This window comes from Bactrocera dorsalis, chromosome 1 (genome assembly GCF_023373825.1).
Source record: "Bactrocera dorsalis isolate Fly_Bdor chromosome 1, ASM2337382v1, whole genome shotgun sequence".
NCBI lineage: Eukaryota > Metazoa > Arthropoda > Insecta > Diptera > Tephritidae > Bactrocera > Bactrocera dorsalis.
The window spans coordinates 25359606-25383000 of NC_064303.1; the positions used below are offsets into that span (position 1 = coordinate 25359606).

General features: G+C 37.2%; 1 protein-coding gene across 5 annotated transcripts in view; it reads right to left on the reverse strand.

The window, feature by feature from the left end:
- Window positions 1-23395, reverse strand: part of LOC105224785 (lachesin) — a 212562-nt gene that overhangs the window by 75215 nt on the left and 113952 nt on the right. For all 5 annotated transcript variants that reach the window (XR_007421412.1, XR_007421414.1, XR_007421408.1 and 2 more), the window contains 2 exons: window positions 12705-13705; window positions 3577-3695 (listed from right to left, as the gene is read on the reverse strand). Coding sequence is in view for 1 of the 5 variants with exons in the window: in XM_049446851.1 (XP_049302808.1) it covers window positions 3577-3695; window positions 12705-12819 (234 nt within the window). In the remaining 4 variants the exon portion in view is untranslated. The remainder of the gene's footprint in view (window positions 1-3576; window positions 3696-12704; window positions 13706-23395) is intronic.

Genomic DNA, 23395 nt, shown 5'->3' on the forward strand with positions numbered 1-23395 from the left:
TGGGAGACGTCATAAATGAAAGAACAAAAAGCGTTGTTTAAAATTACGACAGAAATATAACAACTCGTTTCATTTGGAAAATGTCAAGTAAGAAACTCTTATACCTGAGTCTAGATTCATAGGATTCATAGATTGTTAACAAATAAACATAAGACTACTTATCAACAACAAACGATTCTTAATATTTTGAGATGCATGTGCCGTTGAATCGCGAAAACTTCGTGAACGATGAAGAGTTAACTGGTATAAATATTACAGATTGGTATAATAAAAATGTTAACTTTGGTAGAAGTAAAAATAGAGGGTAGAAAGAAACATATTATTCTTCATTTGCTAGGTTTTTATTAACTCTTTTCTATTGAAACTAGAATAATTTCAATATAAAAACTCTAGAAACTTGTCTGTTGTTTCCTCATATAAAATTTTGAACTTGCAGGAAGAAGATGAAGTACTCGAAAGATTGCGAAAACGAGTCTACAGGGTACGCCTAGACATCGCTCGTAACTGGATCCTTCATCACGATAACGCACTGTGCCACACCGCCCTCAGCGTGTCCCAGTATTTGGTATCTAAAGGGATCGCCGTGCTGCAACAGCCATCTTAGTCGCCCGACATGTCACCCTGTGACTTTTTTGGTTTCCTAAAACAAAATCGGTGGTCAAAGGAACCCATTTTGAGTCGATTACAGACATCCAGGCGGCTGTGACGGGGGTACTCGCGGACATCGCAGTCGAAGCGTTCCAGAAATTTTACGAAGCATTGAAAACGCACCGGAATCGCTGTATAGGTTTTTCTGGAATCAGTCTCATTACTTAATTGTCATACCTTGTAAGTATGAAAATCGAAGACAAGATAAATATTTGTTATTCCTTAAAAACGGGTTTCATAAAAACATGAGTAAGTTGTCTAAGTATTTTTCTCAGTTTTTTTTTTTTATTTTATTCGGTAAATCAGTAAATTAAATTTTCATGTCAGAAAATAGTGAACAACTTTTTTTACCTTGAAAAATGTATAATAAGTTTGCCACGAAGTTTGTAACAGCTTAAAAGAAACGCCGTTGACCCTATAAAATGAATATCTATTTAGATGATCAGAATCAAGAGCTCAATCTATCTGTATACAGACAGCTGCGGATTAGTCTCACAGCGATTGAGATAGCGATCTGTAATTTTGTACTCCCAATTATCTCATCAAAAACTGATAAGCAAATAAAGTGCATGTATGGAGGGAGGGCTTTTTAATATGATTTTTTATCTTCAAAAAATTTAGCATGGGTTATTGGGTTATTGCTTGAAGCAATGGCAACTTGCCTCCGAAAAAATTATTTAGAACAGATTTCTATAGCATATAGATGCCATACAAACATAACGGTCGGAGTAAAGAGCTTTTATGAAAAATGTTTCATTTGACGAGATATCTTCACAAATTTGGTTGGGTTATTTTTTAAGACAATTAAAGCAATTTCCGAGGAGTCTGTTCAGATCGGATCATTATAGTATATAACTGTTATACAAACAGAACGTTTAGAAACAAGTGCTTGAATGAAATCTTTGGTATTTGTGAGGCTCAATGTAAACGAATAAAAAAAAAAAAAAAAAAAATTAAAAACCAGTAAGGTTTTTTTTTGGAGCGAAATCCATGAGAAAATGAATATGTGCGCGTACATATGGAAAGCGGCCGAAATATTTATACAATAATTTGTATCTAAATTTATTTTGTTTATTAATATTTATATCAGTTCAAGCATATTATTCACAGTTACTGTGTATACTCTCTGCCTCAGTGGTTGTGGTTATGTGAATTAGTAGATGTATTCATTAGCAGATCCTTACATAACTGTAAATGTACATAAAATATCTGAGCATATTTACACACACAATTTAGACACATACTTATACACAGTATAATTGCACATGTGTGTCTATGCACATTAAAAGGTATTATTTTACATAAACACACACACATACTCTTATATGGTACGCACAAGTCACGGTGAATATCCTTTTCATTTGGTTTTCTGGTGCATTAAATGATTAAATTTATAGTTTTATTTACAATAGTATTACGCAGCTGTCAGAAAGTGTTTTATAGGTCACTTTGCAACTATATATTGCACAAATCTTCTTACGCCGTATAAACAACTGCAGCAATAAAAAATAAATTTGTAATTCAAGTTGATTTGTGCAGATGTGCTGTCTGTTTGTTTGCGAATCTTAAGCTGCAATTACAATTAAGAAAACAGTATAAACATTCAATTTAAGGCATTTATAAGCACAAAAGTCAACCACAACTAAGTTATATTTCATGTTTGCAAATAAAATCATTTGCTAGAAGCTGTTGACGAAGTCTCCTTAAATCATACATTCTTATAATTGCATTCACCACAAAATCCGTTGTTGAAAAATTATTGCTTTTAATTAAAGAAAAGCACTTTTTGAAGTATGCAAAGCTACAATTGAGCATATTAAAGTCTGGTTATAATTTCCGTTTACATAAATCACAAAATGATGATGATGGTGTGAGGAGCTATTTGTATTTGAATGATTACCAATGCTGGCTATTTGACAATATGCAGAATTAATTAATTGAAATTTCACAATAAATATTCAATACTTAAAATATTACTTAAAACAAATTCATTGAAATATTTAATGTATATACGTAGTTTGAAGTATTTATAATATCTCTAAACCCAACAAATATGATTTGGGAGCCAAATTTGTTGCATTCTATGGCAGTGTGGCCAACATTTCAGACACAACCATATCGGAGCGAAGAGTAAGTTTTATTGTGGTTTAATATGAACTCATACCCACTTCAAGAATTTATTTGAAAACTTTTCTGAGCGCACTTTGATGCTCCCAAATAAGAAATTCCTCCAGGCTTAATCTCTGTTTCATCACTTCTAGTAACCAACGGGTTTCAAAACAAAAAAAAAACAACTTTAGTATCAGCACGATCTTATCCTTTTATTGAAAATCTTTACCGTCAGTGGTTTAAGGAATATACAAGAGTAAAAAGTAATGTACCGAACTACACACATCAGCTAAAGGTTAAGCTGGAGAGGAAGAAAATACAGTTATTTCTTAGCATCTCTAATTCAATTTTCTCGCATTAAAACCATCAAAAATATTCCATAGAAACGTAGTATGTTCATTTACTTCATTTCATCAATACACTACAAATTCGTGCACAATACATACAAGTATATTTCATTAAGTATATGCAGCCATGGTACGTGAGCATCCAATATCTGCGACGACTACTATTGCACCCAAAAGGACCAAGGTTGCAGTTACTGCTACAATCGCATACATAAATATTACCACCCACCGAACGGGAGTGGACGTGCTCTGCACTTGAGAGTGCAAAATAATTTATTGCAACGCTGGCCCCTCAGCAGGCACACTCGCACTAACAACATACATACTATCTATAGTAATGTGCTCTGACAGCAGATGCCCCACACTTTTGGTACAGACATATATGTATAATATAAATGTAGTATCTGCTGGAGCCTCACACCGTCCGTTATACTTATAAAGCTTAGAATGTATGGCCAATGCAGCTACTTACCCGATACTGGCCCAAGTTGTTGACCACGCACGTGAATGAGACATCGCGCCCTTGCGGCACTGAAAAGTTGGTCAATTGCGCCAAGAACTCCGGCTCCGGCTCATCTGGTTGATTATGGCCTGCAAATGGAAGTGACGACAGCCCGTTTGGTTAGTTGCTTGGTTGAATGGATTGTGAACGTGAGAATTATATGAAGCATTGTATGTTAAATGCATTCAAATGTGTATATGTATGGATATATACATATGTGTGTGTGTGTGTGTGTTTCGTGGTGTCAAGTGAAAATGGAGGGTTAAGTGCGCAAAGCACATGTGTGGCACAAATAAATTTGCTGACAACAGTGGATGATAAACTACAACAACAATGGCTGCATAATTCTCATATCTAATGCACTTTGCAAGCGCTCAATTACGCTGCATTCAAGCGTTGAAGCTTTAAAGTGGAAATATTTCGCATTAAATGTCCTTGTTCGACTAGTGAGTGCACTTTTCTCATGCAATTTTTGTATTATTTTGAAAATTGACTTATGTATACCTTTTTTATGCACTCTTACGTGTATCTCAAGAAAATAGCGAGCAGGTAATCGCTTACTAAACAGACAGGCAAACGATCGATGAACTTACAGGTGGTGGAGTTATTTTTTGATAACTATCATATTTTGAATTGATTGCAAAGTAAATGGATATACGAGATTCACAATCACATCTCAGATATCTCCTCGTAACCATGCATAAGTATGTTTTTCATAGGGCTCATTGCTTTTCGATCGTCATAGATATCATCATGGATGAGACAGTTATAGTTTATTTGTGAAAATGCCTACAAGCTTGCCTTAGTCAAAGCCTTTATATTATCCGAAACGTTTGATACTTTAAATGGATACTGATCATACTTGTGATATAGTGTTTACTGTGAAAAGAGCTAAAAGAAGTTGAATAGTATTTCTGTTAATAATTAATCCTAGAAGCAAAAATAGTTTCGGTACTTTTGCAAGTTTCATATTCTATGGAGTAATTCAATTGTTTCAGTAGTTCTCAGAGTGGCCCAAAGTTCTGCAACAAAGTTGTGTATATTTTTTCTTCAACAATGCCCTGTGCTAACGGCTTGCAATAAACGAAAACATTTTGACAGTTCTTTTGCGTCAAGCTATATCGACGTGGTTCGTCACGCTGCTCATAATTTCTATATGTATGTAGTACTTTACAGGGTCTCCAACATTTTCTTCCGGGTGTTACAAAACTAGTGGCTAACTCAATGTATCCTGTTCATAGTAGAAAAAAACCGGTGCGGAAAAGATAAAAAAAGATGTATCTTTACTATCACATAAAAGATTAGGGTACTCGTTAATAAGATGGGATAGATACCGAGAGTTGAAGAGGGAAGCGAGACGCATTTGTAGACAGAAAAAGAAAGAGGCCGAAATGCGTGAGTACGAAGAGCTTGATAAGCTGGCCGGCAGGGGTAATGCTCGAAAATTCTACGAAAAGATGCGGCGGCTTACAGAAGGTTTCAAGACCGGAGCATACTCTTGTAGAACCCCCCAAGGTGATCTAGCCACCGATGCCCAGAGCATACTTAAATTATGGAGGGAACACTTCTCCAGCCTGCTGAATGGCAGTGAACGCACAACACGAGGAGAAGGCGAACCCGATACCCCAATCGATGACGATGGAGCAGACGTTCCATTCGACCGATCATGACGAAGTTCGAATAGCAATTGCTCGCCTGAAAAACAACAAAGCGGCAGGGGCCTATGGATTGCCGGTCGAGCTATTCATCAGCTTCTTTGCAAAATATGGTTGGACGAAAGTATGGCCAACGATTGGAATTTAAGTGTGCAATGCCCAATCCATAAAAAAGGAGACCCCGCAATCTGCGCCAACTACCGTGGGATTAGCCTCCTCAACATCGCATATAAGGTTCTATAGAGCGTATTGTGTGAAAGATTAAAGCCCACCGTCAACAAACTGATTGGACCTTATCAGTGTGGCTTTAGACCTGGCAAATCAACAACCGACCAGATATTCACCATGCGCCAAATCTTGGAAAACACCCGTGAAAGGAGAATCGACACACACCACCTTTTCGTCGACTTCAAAGCTGCTTTCGACAGTACGAAAAGGAGCTGCCTTTATGCCGCGATGTCTGAATTTGGTATCCCCGCAAAGCTAATACGGCTGTGTAAACTGACGTTGAGCAGCACCAAAAGCTCCGTTAGGATCGGGAAGGAACTCTCCGAGCCGTTCGATACCAAACGAGGTTTCAGACAAGGCGACTCCCTATCGTGCGACTTCTTCAATCTGCTGCTGGAGAAAATTATTCGAGCTGCAGAACTTAATCGTGCAGGTACAATCTTTTATAAGAGTGTATAGATATCATCGGCATCAACACCCGCGCAGTTAGTTCTGCTTTCTCCAGACTGAACAAGGAAGCAACGCAAATGGGTCTGGCAGTGAACGAGGGCAAAACGAAATATCTCCTGTCATCAAACAAACAGTCGTCGCACTCGCGACTTGGCACTCACGTCACTGTTGACAGTCATAACTTTGAAGTTGTAGATAATTTCGTCTATTTAGGAACCAGCATTAACACCACCAACAATGTCAGCCAGGAAATCCAACGCAGGATTACTCTTGCCAACAGGTGCTACTTCGGACTAAGTAGGCAATTGAAAAGTAAAGTCCTCTCTCGACAAACAAAAACCAAACTCTATAAGTCACTCATAATTCCCGCCCTGCTATGTCGTGCAGAGGCTTGGACGATGACAACAACCGATGAGTCAACGTTTCGAGAGAAAAGTTCTGCGAAAGATTTATGGTCCTTTGCGCCCTGGTCACGGCGAATATCGTACTCGATGGAACGATGAGCTGTACGAGATATACGACGACATTGACATAGTACAGCGAATTAAAAGACAGCGGCTACGCTGGCTAGGTCATGTCGTCCGGATGGATGAAAACAATCCAACTCTGAAAGTATTCGACGCAATACCCGCCGCGGGAAGCAGAGGAAGAGGAAGACCTCCACTCCGTTGGAAGGACCAAGTGGAGAAGGACCTGGCTTCGCTTAGAATATCCAATTGGCGCCACGTAGCGAAGAGAAGAAATGACTGGCGCGCTGTTGTTGACTCGGCTATAATCGCGTAAGCGGTGTCTACGCCAGTAAAGAAGAAGAAGACTCGCTAATAAGAATTTTGTTAATCATTATTACTTTTTTTATAAAACCATTCCATTCGTAAAGTGGTCCGGTGTCACAGTCGGAGCACAGTTATAACCCCAAAGAGTATAACCAATACCTAGTTTATTGAGAATTGCTAAAGAGATGAAAATTTGCTCTTCTAGTGTAGTCATAAGTAATTTCCAACATTCGATATTTGACATTGCGATGATTTCCTTTTCTGTTTAATGCCGAAAAGGCAAGAAATTTTTTTAGAGAAATGATATTAAATAATTCAGAAGGTCTTGATATTCAATACAGTTTCAATTACCTTATATTATTCGTCGTTCACTTATATAGTTTCACTACTACATTTTGCCTTAGTTCGAATATTTTTATATACAAGGTCTGTCGCAAAAGAAACAGGACTGTTAAAAAAACAACAAAAAGTTTATACGAGTATTTTTCAAAAATTATATTTCAAAATTTATATTTTTTTATTCCAAGTAGTGTCTTTGTGCTTTGATAAAGCGGTTAGCCCAGTCAATTAGCATTTCAAATGAGTGTTTAAGGTCATTTTTCGGAATGCTCTTCAGAATATCGGTCGTCACCTTTTGGATAGCTGAAATGTCCTGAAACCAGTGTCCTTTCATGGGCAAATGAAGTTTTCCAAATAGGTAAAAATCATAGGGTGCCAAATCAGGTGAGTAAGGTGAGTGATTAATGGTTAATATGGAGTTTTTTGTCAAAAAATCAGTGACAAGCGTCGACCGATGACACGGCGCATTATCGTGCAACAGGCGCCAGGACCCTGCTTCACAGTATTGTGGTCGAGCACGACGAATGCGAGACAAAAGACGCTTCATAACACCAAGGTAAAACACAGCAATAATCGTTTGGCCAGGTGGGATAAACTCTCGGTGTACAATACTCTCGGAATCGTAAAAACAAATCAGCATTGTCTTTATTTTTGATTTCTGAAGATGACTTTTTTTCGGTGATGGCTCTCGTCCTCACGACCTTCTTGGAATCGCCTAAACCACTCAGGCACATTACTACGGGATAGGCACTGATCACCATAAACTGTTTTCGTCATTTGAAATGTTTCAGTAAACGTTTTCCCAATTTTAAAACAAAATTTAATATTTGCTCTTTGCTCAAAATGCATTTTACGACCGATGATCAAAAGCTGCTGTCACTTTTTGAACGATAAAATCGATTGTAGTTATCCAATTGTCTTAAATGACAACAAGAGATCAAACCAATAGGTGGCGCCACCAGAAATAGTTATACGTATAACCTTGTACTTCTAAATCAACCTAATCTACAGCAAATACGTTGAGTATAACAGAGATATAGTTCAATATCAAGATCTATACTAATTATATTATTTTTTAGCGCTAAAGTGCATTGATAACTAAAACATGTTCACTTAATTCTACGAGAATGAAAATGTCACATAATTCTTCAAAATGGTTTAAAGCTAGATGGACTGTGGGAAATCACTACATGTGCGGCTAGGAGAATTATTGACTCTCTTTTACCAATTTTTGACACACACATTATTATAAGGATAAGATGCTCTTCGAACTTCATTAAGATATATCACAAAATTAGCGATATTTTCGGTGTGAAGTCAGCCATGGACACTGTGGTCCACATATTCGATATCTGAGGGCGTGAAAATTCATAATCCATTTGCACTGTTTTCGGATCAAAAATATCCTATCTTAAGCCACTATTTCTGCAAAGTTTTCTTCAATGAAGAATTGATGCTTGATTTATATTAAATTGTCAAATATCTCCCGCCTTTTTGTCTTTTGAATTTCGCGACTGTGTATAAAGCGCTGCAGAGCTTGTACTATATGTACATCTTTGAAAGGTCTTGACATACCTACAAAAAGACGCTATGAATGATTAACTTGAATATTGCATTCAACAGTTATAAACGTGTAAACATTGAGTTCACTAACGCCGAAATTTGCGCTATTTTAAAGTTTTCCTTCGTTAAAGGCAAATTCGCTAGAGAAACGTTCCGTAAGATTAATGGTGTTTTAGGGGATGGTAATCTATCAATTCGAACTGCAGAGGAATGGTTTCGACGATTCAGAGCGGGTGAAAACGATACCATGAATAATCCACCCGGCGGAAGACCTGTGACGACGAATACCAATAAAATCATGGAAAACATCGAGTTATCGCCCAGAAAGTAGTCGTGATTGTAGTCCGATTTCGCCATTTTTCACAGTGAAATTTAATAATAATGTGATATCGAAATTTTGTTGATATCGGTCGAGCAGTTTTTGAGATTTTAACTAAGAATGGGTGGTGCCACATTCACTGGCAAATTTTTACGCCAGCTTCTATGTGGCTTATTATTGCTTTCGACGTATTTTTTAGTAAGTTATCGCACTTTTTGCTTTTTGGGATTTTAACATTATCTCAGAAAGGGCTGGTGGGATTCGTTCTCAGCAAGCTTGGTGTATATAGCATTAGTAACTTGTGATATTTATACATTAAACATATTAGGGGAAGGGGCCCGCCACTTCTTAAGCTATTTTAAGCTTTAGATGCCTTTCTATACTACGAGTACTTATTAGCCACTTAGTTAAAATATTTTGTTAATAACTTATCTTATAGTGTTATAATTCTGAAATAGTGTAAAATTCTAAATTTTTTAAAAATTGAAAAAAGTAGGTTTTAGTTTATGCTGTTTAAAAATATGTTCGAACTTAACTTTTCTTTGATTTTTTAGTTTAAATAGAATACAATTTTAAAGATTATAAACTTTGCGCCCGTTCCCTACGACGCTTAGTTTTTTTTATTCTGTCCGTCAATTAAGAAAGATCGTGATAATGAAAAACCGGGAAATCGCGCGTCAAAGTTTTCTCTTTCTGCCCAAGCGCTGATACATCTGCTAGACGTTCGGCCACTATTTTCCCTCTAGATTCGACAATATTTCGAATTCCTTTTCTTTAACTTTGGGCATATATTCTTAGATAATTTTTAAAGAGATTTATCAAAAATAAAAAAAATCGATTGTTCGAATCTGCTAAAGCAGGTTCCCCCTTAAGTTATCTGTAAGATTATTATTATTTCTTAAATCCATTTTACATACACACAAGTTAATATTAAATAAAAGACAAAACAAGAAAAAACGTTAACTTCGGCTGCACCGAAGCTAATGTACCCTTCACAGGTACATTTATTTTAGTAACTATGTGCTCAGTTTATATGGAAGCTATGTGCCAAAGAAATCCAATGTGAACAACTTCTTCGGAGTGAATATACCACGTCAAATGCGAAAGTATTCCATACAAGCCCTTGACTCCGATCGTTGGGTTTGTATGGCAGCTATGTGCTATAGTTAGCCGATCTGAAAAATTTCTTCGGAGATGATGGCTAAGCTCAGCTCAACATACTGATTATTTATATACATTTATACTTTATAGGGTCTCCGACACTTCCTTCATACAAACTTCGTGACAAACTTAGTATACCCTGTTCAGGGTATAATGAAGATGATTGAAACCGTATTCTAGTAATCGAAGTTTATTAACGGGTTTTTCAATAAAAACGCTATAAAAGTAGACCAATAGGGATACCAAATGACACGATATTTTTCTCCGCTCTTTTGACATTTCTCTTCAGTTACTATTTCATCATGAAAAGATACACAATCCAACAATGACCCAAAATTAGTAAAATTTTTCCTCGAAATTCGGAGTCAATAGATATTCAATAGCGCTCTTATTAAAAAGTTTTTTTTTTTTAAATAAAATAAAAAATGGGATATCAATGGAATTCTCTATTCCTGTGAAAGTACATTCATACGTACTCCCAGAGCCACCATTGCATCGTGAAAAGATTACGGTTTGGTGTAGTTTATGAACCGGCGGCTTCATTAGGCCGTATTTCTTTCGTGATGATTAAGACCGGCACCTTACTGTGAATGGGAATCTCTACCGCGCAGTGATTACCGGATATTTTTGGCACGAATGGGGTTCAGCGCTTGGAGTTCTGCGAGCGTACCCGTGGGGGTCATGGAAAAGGAATCGAGTTCTATACATAATGTCATCGAATGTACTTTCACAGGAGTAAAAAATTTCATTGATTGTTTTATTTAAAAAAAACTTTCTAAGGCTCTTATTGAAAAATCGTTAATGATTTTAATTACATTCCTGGTCAAAGCAGAAACCCAGACTTTTTGAATTGAATTATGCATTATGCATGTACTAACGGGTGATTTTTTTGAGGTTAGGATTTTCATGCATTAGTATTTGACAGATCACGTGGGATTTCAGACATGGTGTCAAAGAGAAAGATGCTCAGTATGCTTTGACATTTCATCATGAATAGACTTACTAACGAGCAACGCTTGCAAATCATTGAATTTTATTACCAAAATCAGTGTTCGGTTCGAAATGCTTTTTTATCGACAAATTTTGTTCAGCGATGAGGCTCATTTCTGGTTGAATGGCTACGTAAATAAGCAAAATTGCCGCATTTGGGGTGAAGAGCAACCAGAAGCCGTTCAAGAACTGCCCATGCATCCCGAAAAATGCACTGTTTGGTGTGGTTTGTACGCTGGTGGAATCATTGGACCGTATTTTTTCAAAGATGCTGTTGGACGCAACGTTACGGTGAATGGCGATCGCTATCGTTCGATGCTAACAAACTTTTTGTTGCCAAAAATGGAAGAACTGAACTTGGTTGACATGTGGTTTCAACAAGATGGCGCTACATGCCACACAGCTCGCGATTCTATGGCCATTTTGAGGGAAAACTTCGGACAACAATTCATCTCAAGAAATGGACCCGTAAGTTGGCCACCAAGATCATGCGATTTAACGCCTTTAGACTATTTTTTGTGGGGCTACGTCAAGTCTAAAGTCTACAGAAATAAGCCAGCAACTATTCCAGCTTTGGAAGACAACATTTCCGAAGAAATTCGGGCTATTCCGGCCGAAATGCTCGAAAAAGTTGCCCAAAATTGGACTTTCCGAATGGATCACCTAAGACGCAGCCGCGGTCAACATTTAAATGAAATTATCTTCAAAAAGTAAATGTCATGAACCAATCTAACGTTTCAAATAAAGAACCGATGAGATTTTGCAAATTTTATGCGTTTTTTTTTTTTAAAAAGTTATCAAGCTCTTAAAAAATCACCCTTTATTTTACCCAAATGAGTATGAACGTAAAGACGTTGTTTACATTGCAACTAGTACTAGTAGTTCATACCCAGAACAGTATATATTAAGTTTGCGAAGCTGTTTGTAAAGCTCATAAGGATCATATAAAATATGTATGTATGTACTAGACCAGTATGACGAGATGAGGCGATGTAGTCATGTCCGTCTGTGTATATCCGCATTTTTTGAGATATCAATCTGAAAATTTGCATACATCTTTTCTCCACACGATTTAGCTCCCATACAAGCTGAATATAATTTTGCATGGATGATGTTCTACAATCTTCGAAAAAATTGTTGAGATCGAATCAAGTTCGTGTAGTGAAATTATTTTATTTGTGAAGGGTAATACGGAATAAACTGATAGTACTAATAAAAAAATCTATATAGGAAGTGATCCACGAGTACTCCCGCTAAATACTTCTCACAGGCTTTCTCACTGCTGTCGCTGGCCTATACTATTATACAATATTTAATTTCATTTGCACACAATATTGAAAAAAAATGTGCCTCAAATATTTGTCTACAATTTTCAAATGAAATTTTCCAAGCGTGTGAATATGTATCAAAACACGTTTATGTGTATTCAAAGATATTCATGGATGTATGCATGTATGTACATACATGGTATATAGTAAATAGTGTTTGTGTAGTAATTGCTTGCATTTTCCATTTTGCGCGCGTAAGCATATAAAAGGCCACACATGGCGGCGATGGCGTTAACATTTTGTAATGAATGCATATGCGTTTATGTGTGTTTGTGTACTTTTTGACTCCTACCTTGTGCAAACACGAGCGTACCACTGCCGCTTCCGCTCCGGTAGCCGATTGTGATGAGTAGTAGAAAAACATTACTCCACAAAGTGCCTACGCAGCAACATTTAAACTGACCCATGATGGTGGCGATGGCGCTGGTGTTGGTTGGTGCTAGTGAGACGTTGCGTTTATGGCCAGCGAGTGAGAGCAATGCAATGAGCGTTAGACAGATTGGCGAAGAGGCGCGCGAAAGTGAAAAAAGTTGCGCGTTTTATGCTAACTGTAATTGCACGCATATGTATGGGTGCGCATGTATGAGTGTGTATGAGTATATGTGGAATACTAATGCCACTTCGCTGCTGCGCTATGCAGTTGCTGCGGATTTTTGTTAAACTTTTTTATCTCCGCTTTCTTTATTTGTTTAGCTTTGTAGCTGTGGCGGTTGGTGCTGCATGCGGCGCCTGAATCCAGCGAGTTGCAGGTGTCCAAGCGTAAGCTCTTTCGATTTTGTTGCACGCATTCGCAGACTTTGTTGTTGTTGTTAATATGTTGTTGCACGATTTTACTACTTTGCGTTTTGTTGCTGTTGTTGTTGATATTTTGTTGAGCAACTTTACTGCTTGGTTTGCTGTTGTTGTACGATTTTAGTACTTTGTGTATGTTTGTTGCTGTTGTTGCAAGCGCTTATGGTCGCTTTATTTGCATTTACTATTGCTACTTATACAGTATTATACTCTTTTGTATGGCAGTTTTTGTTTTTTTTCCTTGTTGTTGTTGTTTCTTTCGATTTCGTTACGTTTGCTTGTGGTTGTTGTTGTTATACATACTTCCTTTATTTCTTTGGCAACTCGGCGCTTTTATTGTTCGTTTGCTTAGTCTTTTTCATAGCCGTTGCCGTTACCGTTGTTGTTGTAGTAGTTGTTGCTATTGTTATTGTTGTTGTAGCGCTCTTTAGTACTGCTGGCTGTGCTGTTGCACATTAACTGCAGCAATCCAAACTTCTGCCATAAAAACCAAAATAAGTTCTGCAAAGACATTCAAAAGAGAGAGAGAGAGAAGAGCATGAATGAGAGTGAAGCAAACAAAACACTTACTTTTATAACGCTTTTACAGTTATTTTCACATTTTCCACATTTATTTGCTATATTTTAAATCTACTATTAATACTTTGCTGTAATTTCTTTTGCGGTTGTTGTTGGAAATAAAAAGTTTTAATTCTCTTTTTCATTCTTCATTTTTTAGTGTTTATTTTTATTTATTTTTTCTGTTTTTTTTTACCTTTTTCTCTTATTTTATTTTATTTTACTTTATTTTTTCGTTTTTTTTTCACATTAAGTTTTATTTCTGCTAAGCACCCACTTCCTCTATTATTGCTGCTAAAATGTTTCAATTGCCTTGCAGCTGTGGCACTTGTCCACGTGGTTGCTGCATGCAACAGGAAGAGCATAAGGCTTTTACTTTGCAACTTCTTCCCCTACTCTTATCTCCGCGAACTTTTTACTTCACCCACAATATTTTTTTTTTTAATTCTCTTATAATTTTCTAAAACATTTTTTAAGCGCATAATTTATTTGCCATTGCACCAGCCACGCAACAGGAAGTCAATTTATATCATTTTTATTTTTTTTAATTTTAAAACTTTATTATACTCTCTGTTTTATCTGAATACTTTGTGTGCGTTGGCTAGTAAAGATGCAAAAGCGGAAGCTGCAAATGAATACTGATTTGTGGGTTGGCTTGTGGTGCACTGCGTTGAACTCAATTTAGTTCGTATATGGTATAAATATGTGCAGTTAATTATGCATATATATGTTTGTATGTATACATTTATGTATATATAATAATAATAATAATATTGCCCAACAACTTGTTACAAATAGGTGGCCGAGCAGCTCGCTTAAATTGGGGCGCTCATCGTGATATTTGCAATATACGAGTATTGTGCGCACTATAAGTTTTAGGCTCTCTCAGAACGATTTTTGTACTGGTTGTGATCAGCAGCCAAAGGCAGCGCCGACAATTTAAATATTTGAAATTTGAATTTTTGCATTAGTGTTTCGAACCAGTGACGGTTGCACTAGTATTCAAACACTAATTGACACTACTATAACAGATTTATATATGAATAGAGGCTTAAATATGTTAGTAAATGTGAAATACAACAGCTTAAGTCATTGCAAGGCTCTTTTAAGTGGAGGGTTGTCATCGCCAGCGGCTCACTTTGGATGGCTTTTAGAATTTAAAAGCTCACCCATAATGTTTGTTGCAGATTGGCCACATTATTAGTATTAAGCTAGGTTTATTTTTAGTTTAAAAGAATGTCTTTGACAAGTGTGGTTAGGTCTAGTAATCGAAAAAAGTTCAGATAGTTTGTTAATTGCTAGTAGATTCATTACAAATGGACAACAGCAAAGCTAAAAAACTAGAACAAACAAAGCAGGAAAGTTGTATGGTCCTGATACTGAAACGAAGTATGCAAAAGTTACATGAATATGCTGAAGATGTGTCTTAGAGAAACGTAAGTTTTTGGTTAAAAGAATGCTGATGATATGAGAAAGTGCCTTGAGGCAGCGGTGGGTCATCCGCCATACAGCCCTGACTTGGCACCCAATGACTTCTTTTTATTCCCACACATCAAGAAAATAATGCGTGGTCAACGATTTTCGTCGCCAGAAGATGCTGTTGAAGCATTCAAAAACCATGCTTTGGAGGTGTCTCAATCGGAGTGGAAAAAGTGCTTCGAAAATTGGTTTGATCGCATGCAAAAGTGTATAAATCTTTATGGAGAATATTTTGAAAACCAATAAAACCATTTTCGTTGATAAATATTTCTATTTTCATTATTAGGCCAGAAATATATATAGCAGCCTTCGTACTTCTGAAAGAGGTAACATGTTGAAGTGTATCGGCTTCCATGATACATGAAGAAGCTTGCTTGCTTAACATACCTTGGAATATTTGGGTATGCAAAAGCTATGTAAAGATCGGGAGCCACGTGAGTTGACAATTAAGATAATGCAATGTCTTCAAGATCAACAAAAACGATGGTGGACTTGTATAAGGTCAAAATAGCTTCTGCATTCAACAAATCAATCACCAGAATAAAATGTTCGCTGAAAAAAACGTCAAGCGATCCGCAGAGTATCTCATGGCATCTGTTTAATGTGCAACGATCAGTTCCGGCGAAATTTTGCATTTCTCTACTGTCTTTAGAATGTATTAGACTGTTAGTTAAATTTTTAACATCACTAGGAAGGGTTGGAAATGGCTTTCGGTTCGTAATCTTGATTACCTTTTTCTTATAATTAAAGAGATTATATATTTCAACTGATGTTACATTCGTATGTATGATATGTATATTATACACTTGTATGTATGCCTATCCTCACTCACATAAATAAGTTACCATAGACAGAACAGCCCCCGCGTGTTAAAATAGGAACGAAAACCCTCCATTCAGCACACGCTAGCCCCGATTGCAGTCAGAAGACCGAATAAATAGACAAATGTACACCCAGTCAATCGGTCGAACGATTCGGTTGAATTGTTGGTTCGCAAGCAATCTGCTCTGTATCTGCGCAAAAAGCGGCTGACGCGAGATATGCGCATGCAACCGAATATCATACAAAGAAAATGCACAGAGCCACATGTAGACAAGCGAACGAACGCCAGTAAACGGCGTGGAGGGAAGTACCGTACAACGCTGCGACTGAACGACTGCATACACAAGATAAAACCGCTCACACACACACACACGCATACACCCACAAGCAATATGCCACAAAGCAAAAGCCGACGACGTGGAGAGTAGCGGGAGGAAGTCGAAAGAGGCACAGAACAAAAAGGAAAGTACGGATAACTGTGAAGAGAGCACCGCAGGGAAGGATGGCAACACAACAAGCGCTGTAGAAATAAACGACAACAGTTCAAGTGTTGCGGATATGATTCGATTTCGCTGCAGTGGCAAAGGAAAAATGCAATAACAGCAACAAATACAACTTACGCCGCTACCGAGCGAGCGAGTGGCTGGGCGGCGGGTGTTTGGCAGGCGGAAAAGCCTTATCGCTGCTATACGCTGGTAAATATTGCCGCATGTGTATGTATGTGTACGTTTATAAGGGTGAGTAAAAAACAAAAAATTAATTCTCGACTTTATGGATTAAAAAGAAACTATATATGCAGAAAATATATATCTTTGCAAAGCGCTTGTAGTAAAAGGAACTCCCTTGCCCATAAGACCTAAATCGCCTGAATCACTCGGCAGCCGGGTTCCTTAAATTTTTTTAACAGGTCCTTGATGACCATGATCCAAAGATAAGGAGAAAACTCTCCACCTTGTAGAGTGCTCTTATTCACATTTTGCAAATCGCTTGCCCTACGCCATTTCGTCAGGATCATTCTGTCATAGAGAAGATTGAAAATTAAGATGCTAACCAGCAACGGAGACTTGAAAGGTGATCGCAATGTCATGTGCTGCTCATCCAGAATGTCGACACAGGCTGTGCAATCTTTCAGCAGCGCTCCGAGAGTTACCTCTCTACAGGATATACTGCTCGAAAAAACAAGCATCCAGGAGTATCTTAGGTGTACCTTCGCTGCTCAAGGCCCACATTCATAAGCTGCCCTGATTTCCGAGAGTTCTATGGTCCACCAGAGTAGTCGATCTGTCCTCTGTAGTTGTTTTTCGTGGACAGGAACTGTCTGATGCACGATTAAATGATTTCGTCCCGTCGGTGGTAGGAAGAGCTATTCAGAGCTGTCTATAGTACAAGTCCCAATTTGTATTTCTACGAATTCTGTTGACGCAAAAAAACTTTCTTCGACCCATTTTTGAAGCGTATGGTGACTGGCGATGATAAAAGGGTCACATACGACAATATCAAGCGGTTGTGGTCGGAGGCCGGTGAATCGTTCCAAACAGTGGCCAAGCCGGGATTGACAGCCAGGAAGTTTTTACTGTGTGTTTGGTGGAATTGGAAGGGAATCATGCACTATGAGCTGTTCCTATATGGCCAGAGGCTTAATTCTACCATCTACCGCGAACAACTGGAGCGCTTGAAGCAGGCGGTCGACCAGAAGCCTGCAGAAATGTCCAGCGGGAATGGTGTAGTGTTCCACCAGGACAACGCCAGACCACACACTTCGTTGATGACTCGTCAAAAGCTTCGGGAGCTCTGATGGGAAGTTTTATCGCATCCACCATATAGGTCGGATATAGCACCAAGTGATTACCACCTGTTCCTGTCCATGGCCAACGCCCTTGTTGGTGTAAAGTTGAACTCAAAAGAGGCTTGTGAAAAGTGGTTGTCTCAGTTCTTCGCAAATAAGGAGGAGGTTTCTACGAGGGGGTATTCTGAAATTGCCGTCTAGATGGAAATAGATTAGCGAACGAAACGGCGTATATTTGAACTAAATCCGAATACTGTAACACTTTTTATAAAGCATTGAATACAGAACAAAAAGGCGGTAGGGAGATATCTGACAACCTATATTTATAGTACAGATTTTTTTGGGTAACCCTAATTTATATATTAATATTTGTGTATACAGTTAACGGTCGAACTCGTTGCAGTCGCCGAATGAATATTCACGAATTTCGGTTGGTGCAAAAATTTTTTGATTGACATGCTTTTGATTTTCATAAGTGGTTTGAACACATAGCTTTCGTCTAAATGATTGTATAACTGTATGAGTGCATGAGTGCAGCCATCCATTGCCACAACATAAATATATAGAGATAGGAATGTGCATACAAGCATTTAAAGTCATCGGTGCACGTACATATGTATGTGTGATCCTTTACGTGTGTATATATTCCAGCATATGCCCACATTGACTAGCTGGCTAGATTGTCCGAAAATATTCGATAACAAATCCAAAACGCAAAAACAGAAAGCAAAAATTGATAACGTGTTTGTGTGTGTGTGGAAATGGAGTTGTCAATTCAATTACAAAGTCGAGATAGTCGCAATAACACACATCACTGTGCATAGCTTTGCAGTTCGGTTTGAAATTGAAATATTTTCAATGACTAGAAATTGACGCGTATTGAATAGTTACTCGTTCTACGCAATAAGTTCGTAAAAATGTGACAGATCATTGGGTAAGAATTGAGCCAGGAAGTTGTAAAATAATATTTCAGTATAAAATATTATTTTTCTTTTAATATGCAGTGTCCAAAGTGATAAAATATTAGGTGAAAATTGTGAGCTGGTTTTGTGAGAGATATTTTTAAAATTATAGTCTGCTTGAAAGTTTCAGGTATGAGGGCAGTCATGGAGTATTTGTTGAGATATCGTGAAAAGCTCATGCGGTGCATTTAGCGCCAAAATAAATCTATACCTGGCATAGACGAATGGCAGCTGATAAAGGAGGAGAAGTCAATAGGGTTCTGTCGAAAGCTAACAACAAGACCAAGTTACAAACATGCCAAGGCGACTTGGCGGCTGATGAAGACAACACAGAAGAAGTCGAAGACGCCACCTAGCTGTTAAGGGATCTTCTTATATAAAAGTAGCATCGATATCATCTTAATTCGAGAGCCCTTGGTGAAACAAAACACGATCAAAGGGTTAAATATCAGTGACTACAACATGTTTTGCAAACTAAACCAAGGGCATGTATTACGTATATCCTAAAAAGGTACACACGCATTTCTTTGTTCTTTCTACAGCACAGCAGATACCACAGTGGTAGAAGTGGAGGAAGAACTTCTTTCTGGTCTCTTCCTAGATGGAAACACCAGAGGTGAGTCGCTCTTACAATGTATACTATATAGCAATTTAAGAATTTATAACAGAAGCGACAAGCCAACTTTCATTTTCCCAAGCTCTGTAAACTTTAGAACTAAAATATGGCAACCTTATAAAAGCATTTTGAAGCAATTCAATAAAAGAGTAAGGAAAGCAAAAGCAGACTCCTGTCAATTTTTCTTCAATAGAGGAGGTGTAAACACAAAAACAAGCTGCAAAATAACAACACAAAGGACCTGCCATCTAGGTCCTGAAAGAGCACTTAAGGGGGTATTCTAGTCTAGAAGCATGAATTTCAGGTAATTTTTAAAGTGTCGTAAAAAAAGGCAATTAATATTTTTACTATCCATTTTTTTATTAGTTATTTGTTAATTTTAGAAGAGTAGAGAAAAAAATTAAAAACTAAAAAAAGTAAAAAATTTCAAAAATTATGAGCTGACGAAGTGGGGGGTCTCTAAAAATTTCCACGTGACCATGCCCATGATTTCAACCCTCCTAGTTATCTGAAACCAAAAAGAAAAAAAGATTATTAATCTAGAATAATGTCGCAATGGTCGGAACTACGGAAAAGTGGGAAAAAAAATTTTCACAAAATGGCGACTGCCTAAAAAAAGTGTTTTTGGATCACTTTTTCTGACTCTTTCGAATTTTTTAAAAATAATAAAAATAAAAATTTGGGGATGGGGCTAGTTCCAACCATAGACAAGCCTACAAAGAAGACTCCATAAAAATTTTAAGTAAATCGGTCGAGTAGAACCTGAGAAATCGTGGGTATGATTCCGAAAAAGTCAGTATTGAGAAAAACGCGTCTAAAGTTTCGCGTTCCGGCCGAACCAGTTTGGATGCCGGGTCAGAAAAACGCCTATATCTCCGAAAATAATTTGAGTTTTGCATTTAGGTTTTAAAAATATAAAAAATTTTTTAAATTTATAGACTAGAGTACTCCCTTAAAGCTACTACCACGGGACGCTGGTATTTTGGAGAACATGCCTACCTTATAACAGTTGCCGCAGCTGCAAGTAAGAACGGTTTTTCACTTCCTATGCGAATGCGCAGTTTTATTAGAAAACCCAAAACAAAATACTCTGAAGCTATCAGGCACGAGAGCCTTGAATGGTTGTCCATAAAAAGCATGACGGACATAAGTAGTTTTATTCAGAGCACTAAAATGTTCGAACGAAACGGAATAGGAAGGCTATAAGGTCCTACAACAGTGCAACAAGATGGCGCTCTAGCATTAATTTAGTGACGGCACTCCTCCCTATCTACCTATGACGGTAATAGCAGGTGAATCCTAGAGTTTTAGAAATTTATCTATCTTTCTCGCGGGCACATTTGTTACTGAATCACATTTGATTTAAGTCTATATTCACACTACAGAGTGTGTTGAAAGTGAAACTTATACTATACTATGTATATCAATAATGAAAAAAAATTATAAAAAAGTATTTTTTCTAAACCTCTGTATAATTTTTAATCTTTTTACCCTAGTTGTTGAAAATTTTAAACGAAACCGGCATACATCGGTTTTGATATCAACTTATTGAGTTGCTTGTAATAAGGGTACCACGGCGTATACGTAACTATTTCAATCGATTTGACTAAAAGCAATAAGCCCTCGATACAAAATTCTTATTATTTTATAGCACTGCAAGACTGATGTAATAATTTGATTTACACAAAGATATATTATTACTAAAATGATTTGTCACGGCGTATACGTAACATTCAGTAAATTTTGAACTTTTATGTGATAATATTTTGAGTGAAAATAAACTGTTGGGTGTGCTTAAGATAGACAGGTATCGAACAATGAGTTCATCTAAAATTAAATTACAATATATTAATTTGCAATATACATATTATAATACACTATTTACCAGTTATCTCACACCAAGGCTTTTCGACTAAATTGAGCCTAGTTTGTCAAACTCACACAATTCTTTGCTGATTGCCTTGGAATTTTGAAAGTAATATTTTTAAAAAATATCTATTTTATGTAGCAAAGTATCTGCCGCCAGCCGGTGAAAATATACGTTCAAATAGGAAAAATATTTCGTTTAGCGACGATGGCCATTTCACTCTCACATTAATTTAAGATCAGTAAAATCAATCGAAAATCATGAACAGTCGTTGCATTGCAAAAAGGGAGAGTCTAAAAAGTCAATAAAAATAAGGGATTGCTGGACCATTATGTATCTTTGCTCATTAGCCTTCTGTTATCATTCATATCCTGATGGTTGGCTTCCTTTGGTAACGTTATTTAATCAACGAAGATTATATCAGTCAGAGGACCATTGGACACCTCATGCCAATATTTATACCGATGTACTTGGAAGGGTTATGAAAAACGTAATGAAAAAGCTTAGGGTACCAAATAAAAAAGTCTTAAATAAAAAAGTAATAGCAAGGCGTTCCTTAAATTTTGTTTTTTTGTGTATGAGAGAACAAAATGAAAATTCTTTCTGATGAACAAATATAAGTTATAATATGACTCTTTTAAAGCGATATCTATGATGATAATCGCAACAAAAATTATTTTTCAAGGAAAGCGAAATAAAAACTGAGGCGGTAGTTGGAGCATAAATTATGATGTTCTAAATAAAATGCTTGTAAAGTGTTGATACCATGGTTAGCCATTGTCTTGGCCTAAGATATGTTTTTATAACGGGTGATTTTTTTGAGGTTAGGATTTTCATGCATTAGTATTTGACAGATCACGTGGGATTTCAGACATGGTGTCAAAGAGAAAGATGCTCAGTATGCTTTGACATTTCATCATGAATAGACTTACTAACGAGCAACGCTTGCAAATCATTGAATTTTATTACCAAAATCAGTGTTCGGTTCGAAATGTGTTTCGCGCGCGTGTTTTGTTCAGCGATGAGGCTCATTTCTGGTTGAATGGCTACGTAAATAAGCAAAAATGCCGCATTTGGGGTGAAGAGCAACCAGAAGCCGTTCAAGAACTGCCCATGCATCCCGAAAAATGCACTGTTTGGTGTGGTTTGTACGCTGGTGGAATCATTGGACCGTATTTTTTCAAAGATGCTGTTGGACGCAACGTTACGGTGAATGGCGATCGCTATCGTTCGATGCTAACAAACTTTTTGTTGCCAAAAATGGAAGAACTGAACTTGGTTGACATGTGGTTTCAACAAGATGGCGCTACATGCCACACAGCTCGCGATTCTATGGCCATTTTGAGGGAAAACTTCGGACAACAATTCATCTCAAGAAATGGACCCGTAAGTTGGCCACCAAGATCATGCGATTTAACGCCTTTAGACTATTTTTTGTGGGGCTACGTCAAGTCTAAAGTCTACAGAAATAAGCCAGCAACTATTCCAGCTTTGGAAGACAACATTTCCGAAGAAATTCGGGCTATTCCGGCCGAAATGCTCGAAAAAGTTGCCCACTTTCCGAATGGACCACCTAAGACGCAGCCGCGGTCAACATTTAAATGAAATTATCTTCAAAAAGTAAATGTCATGAACCAATCTAACGTTTCAAATAAAGAACCGATGAGATTTTGCAAATTTTATGCGTTTTTTTTTAAAAAAAAGTTATCAAGCTCTTAAAAAATCACCCTTTACCTTTGCTTATAAGTCACTTACAGTTCTGAAGAAAACAAAGAGTCCTAAATGAATACAAATATTTCGTAGAAGTGTCGCTGAATAGCAAATTACTTCATAAATGAACTTGATTTGGATATTTATTATTAACGATAAATGTGTATTTGTGGCAAGACCTTCTTAAAAATGAATGTGAAGCTACTTGGTAAAAAAAAGTATCACTTTTTTACAAAACTCTTCCGAAACTCGCAAAGCAAAGTATAATTCTAATATAATCTTGTAATCTTTTTATGCGCTTAATGCCTTTCAATAACACCACTCACATTGGTTACCTCTCCAGCCGCAAGCAAACCGGAAACATTTCGAACTTTTGCCTGTGAAGAATGGT